General features: G+C 67.7%; 1 protein-coding gene across 1 annotated transcript in view; it reads right to left on the bottom strand.

The window, feature by feature from the left end:
• Positions 1–3,396, bottom strand: part of LOC113409412 (glutathione hydrolase 6-like) — a gene marked incomplete at its 3' end in the record, with an annotated part of 5,946 nt that extends 2,550 nt beyond the window's left edge. Inside the window, exon 1 of the mRNA XM_026663289.1 lies at positions 3,296–3,396. Within this exon, the coding sequence (XP_026519074.1) occupies positions 3,296–3,396 (101 nt within the window). The remainder of the gene's footprint in view (positions 1–3,295) is intronic.
• Between the last annotated feature and the right edge of the window lie 1,092 nt (positions 3,397–4,488).

The raw sequence follows: 4,488 nt of genomic DNA, 5'->3' as shown, positions 1-4,488 counted from the left end.
GAGGAGCCCAGGGCTGGGATAGCGGGGGGGAGGGGGTCAGGGCACTGGCACAGCTAGGGGTATGGTCAGGCCTAAGGTGCTGGCAGACTTCCTGGGGGCTACAGTACCCTCTGCCAGCTCCTCAGCCTGGGGCTCTCTGTGGGTACCGGAGCGACGTGGGCTGGCTCTGAGGCTCCGGGGTCTGTCGGGGCGAGGGTCCCGTCCCCGCTCGGCCCAGGCCAGGCCACGTGCCACTCCCCCAGGGCCCAGCGCTGGCCCCGCCCGAGCATGCTCTGCTCACGGTCAGGTGCACGCAGCTGACCAGAGAAATGCCTTGGCTTGGCCTGGCAGGAGTCCTGCAGGTCGAGGAGCCTCCCTGTGGCTCCAAACGCCCCCCAAACTCCACCCAGCATGGCTAGGGTGGGGCGCTGCGGCCCCAGGAGCCAGCGCGACCCAGCCTGGCCCAGCGCCCCTTTCACTGGGGGAGGTGAGGCTGGTGGGACCTTCAGTGCCGCACACAAAGCCCCAGGTGCCCAGGGCCCAGCTAGACACCCTGGGTGGGGGGGCCTTGCCCATGCTCCGGCACCCGTGTGCCCGCTGCCATAGGTCACTTCGGCTGGACACTCCACCTGGCTCCACCCGCCCCCATCCAGGGCCGGGGATGCCAAGCGGTGGGGGTGGGGCCTGTCCCTGGAACAGCACAGGGACCCCAGCGCCTCCCGACACGTCACTAGCGCTGGGGGACGCCCGTCCAGGGCACCGCAGCGGCCCCCAGCTCCCGAGGGCTCCCTGCAGCCAGCTCCAGACAGTAACCAGCCAAGCCGCCACTCGCCAGCCTGTTCCCCGCCCCAGGAGGGCTGGAAGGAAGCGGGAGATCTGCTGCCACCTAATGGGATTAGTGAGGCCCATTCAGCTCCCATAATAGGATTACAGCCAAATTCACCAGCCCGCTGGGGTCTGGGCCCCCCGCCAGGAGCTGCGCTGCAGCCAAGGCCAGGGGCTTACAGAGCTCGGAGGGGCTGAGCGGGAGGGGGCTCCTGGTGCCAAGGGGGCAGGGAGGACGAGACAAGGGGTGGGGCAGGGGCTGGAGCAGGCCACTCGATCTGCACCCACGCAGGTGCCTCACACCTGGTGCAGTCTGGGAAGGGGGGAGCTGGGCCTGGCAGCCACACGACCAGAATCCAGGCCCGGGGAGGGGCCAACTGAGCCAATGTCCCCATCCCCCTCTGGCTAGGCCCCTCCCCTGAGGCCAAGGGCCTGATCCTAATGGGGCCCGGGGTGTTGTGTGTTACACGTTCCTCTTCCCTGCCATTGGGCTGAGCGCGCCCAGCAGCACAGCCGGCACCTCGCTGGGGCAGACACGGGGCCCTGGCCCAGGCCCTTCCCGCTGCAGCTCCCTCGGGCTGCCTGTCTGGTCCCACCCCAACAGTGCCCAGCGTCTGGCAAAGCCACGTAGCTTCCGGCAGGGCCAGCGCCCGTCTGGGACACGGGCCCGTCAGTGCCAGCTGCAAAGGGCTCGCTGTCCAGCCTCAGGTCTGACACCCTCGCTGCAGCTCACACCCCACTGCCATGGAGCTTGTCACAAAGGGCAGCAGGCGAGGTGACGTGTCGACACTCGGGCCCTGGGAGACGTGCCCGCGGCGGGCGAGATTTAAGGGCTAAGGTAACTTTGTTGAGAATTATGCCCTTATGGTCTGGGAGCGAAAGCGAGACGCCAGGGAAACACGTGTCCCGGTGCTGTCACCCCTTCCCGGCTGGCCCGTGCTGTAGCGTATTGCTCCATTGTCCACTGCTGCAACACCCCAGAAAGGTCTGGGATGTGGAATTTCTGGGGGATCCGGTGTGGGGCTGGATCCCACAGGGGACACTTTGCAGGGTCTTGGGGGCTGGGTGGATCTGTGGGCAGCCTGCAAGGCAAAGGCAGGGCTGGTGCAGCCCAGGGAGAGGGCTGGAGGGCTGCCAGGCTGGGGGTGGCAGGGAACTGGCAGGACCCCCTCCCGCTGGAGGCAGGGGTAACAAGGTGACTGGGGTACCCCGAGAAGCATCACACCGTCATCCAGCCTGGCACACGGCCCAGGCCCCCCAGCGCCGTTCCCAGGCACTCCCCTGCAGGGCGACTGCCAGCCCCGCCTAGCTCGCCCCCTCCCGTACTCTGGGCAGCCCCCAGCCAGCCATGCTGATCCCCAGCACTGTTGCTCACAGTGCCCAGAGACCCTGCAGTGGGGTGACCCCTGTGCCCGGGCTCTGGGCCAAGCGGTTCCATTGCGGGGTTAGGGCCCTGACTCGGCACAGCCCATGGGCCCAGGGGCACCGGCGGGCAGAGCCAGCGCTGGCCGAGGGACGGGGTTTCTCTCGCTGGGAGCCCGCGGCCCCAGAGCTGCAGTCGGTGTCCGTGGCGCCGGGCCAGTCCCAGGCACTGACCTCTCCCTCCCCGGCCTCGGCTGTGTCGCCATCCCGAGGGAACAGCGCCGTCCCTGGGCAGGGGGAACTGGCCCCTTGGCCCCCAGCACTCAGGGGCGCGGCCCCTTCCCCTGCTGGCGGAGGGGCCCCCATGGGGCGCCAGCACAATCCTCGAGCGGGGTTAATGTTTGATTAAAAACCCAGCTCGCTCCACTGAGCCAGGCGGGATCTCCCAGGGCCCCCCGAGTCCCAGGGCAGCTCCTGGGGTCCACCCAGGTCTGACAAGCCCCTCACGCCCGTGCTGCCGCGAGCGCCTCACCTGGGCCGAAAGTCCCTGTGCTGGAGGGGAGCCCGGCCCCGTGGGGGTCCTAGGAGCCTGTCGGCCCCTGGGGGCAATGCGGGCAAGCCGGGGCCGGGCGTGGGGGGCAGGGGGGATGGGCCGGGCGTGAGGGGAAGGGGGCATGGGCCGGGCGCAGGCTGTGCCCACTGGTGCCCCCGTCAGTGACTCGTCTTTGGCACCTGGTAACGGGCCGAGCGCTGGGGTGGCAGCAGCCCCCCCCCCGCGTTAACACTGGCACTGGCACCCCCGCTCCCCATAACCCCCCTTGGCCAAGGGGGCGTGTGACCCGGACCCGGCTCGGAGCCGGTCTCTGACGGGGGGGCCCTGCCCAGCCAGCCTGGCCCCCCAGCCGGTACCGGCCGGTGTAGGGCGGCCGTCGGGCCGGGCAGGACGCAGCCCCCCTGCAGCTGGCACGTGTGGGGCCGGGGGCGGCTCCGGGAATTAAGGGGCCCCGGGGGAGTAGGGGGCGGTTATGGGGCCAGGCGGGGGCTGGGGGGGGGGGCAGGCGGCACCTGCCGGGGACCTGCGGGCGGAGCTGGTCTCCGTTCCGGTCCGGTCCGGTCCGCCCGCACTCACCGGTCCGGTCCGCCCCGCAGCTCCACCGCCTCCTCCCCGTCGCTGTCGCTGGCCCCCAGGCGCTGGTAGCGGGCCTGGTACCGGGCCGGGGCCGCCTCCATGCCGGCCGGGCCCAGCACCTGCCGCGGCTTCCGGGTCCGCCCCGCCCGGGGAAGCGCCGGGGCCGAGCGGGGACTCCCCGCCCCCATCAGCCGCCCCGATGCCTCGGTGACGGGCGCAGCTGACACCCGGGCGGGCCGGGGCGTGGGGAGCCCGCGGGGAGCAGCAGCCGCCCCCCACCCAGGGCATAGAGGGGATTTCCCAGGTGAGGGGTCAGGGTCGCAGCGCTGGGGGCTGGGGCTGGGGCTGGTGGGGGGGCCACAGCAGGGCTGGCAAAGGCCCCGTGGCTATTAGCCCAAAATCCTGCCTGCCGCCCTGCACTGGCCCTGCAGGGTCAGGGGGGGCGCATGGGCCTGGAGGGGGCTGACACACCTTGGGGTACTGGGGTGTCCGGGTGAGTTGCTACCAACCGCTCGGGGCAGTGCCCACCAGGGAAACGCTGCCCAGGTGCCAGCGGCAGGCAGCACAGACGCGCTGCTCTCCGGGTCTGGGAGCCCTGCTAGGCTAGCGGTTTGCACACTCGTTTGTCACACCAGTGCCCCCTTGTATGTGTAGAACTTAGTCACAAAAGCACTTCTGCGGACACTGCAGGAAAACCCTTCTTTTCATGTCCATTTTCCCAGTCAGCAGGCAGGATCCACTCAGACACGCTTTCCACGTTGTCACAAAGAGCTGTCAAAGAAGTGGGGTGCTACTGTCGCTCATAATATGTCCCTGTAAGCATTTAAGAGCAAGTCACCATTCTGGAAGCCACTGGGCTGTTTGACCCCAAGCACAAAGGTGTGTCCTCTACTGAGAACGATAAAGAAATGGTCTGAGTTAAACAGGATGAAGTTTAACAAAGACAAATGCAAAGTGCTCCACTTAGGAAGGAACAATCAGTTTCACACATACAGAATGGGAAGAGACTGTCTAGAAAGGAGTACGGCAGAAAGGGATCTAGGGGTTATAGTGGACCACAAGCTAAATATGAGTCAACAGTGTGATGCTGTTGCAAAAAAAGCAAACATGATTCTGGGATGTATTAACAGGTGTGTTGTGAGCAAGACACGAGAAGTCATTCTTCCGCTCTACTCTGCTCTGGTTAGGCCTCA

This window comes from Terrapene carolina, unplaced genomic scaffold (assembly GCF_002925995.2).
Source record: "Terrapene carolina triunguis isolate 2854851 unplaced genomic scaffold, T_m_triunguis-2.0 Scaffold33143, whole genome shotgun sequence".
NCBI classification, from domain to species: domain Eukaryota; kingdom Metazoa; phylum Chordata; order Testudines; family Emydidae; genus Terrapene; species Terrapene triunguis.
The sequence above is the reverse complement of the archived record's forward strand: the minus strand, read 5'-3'. Positions and strand labels throughout refer to the sequence as shown.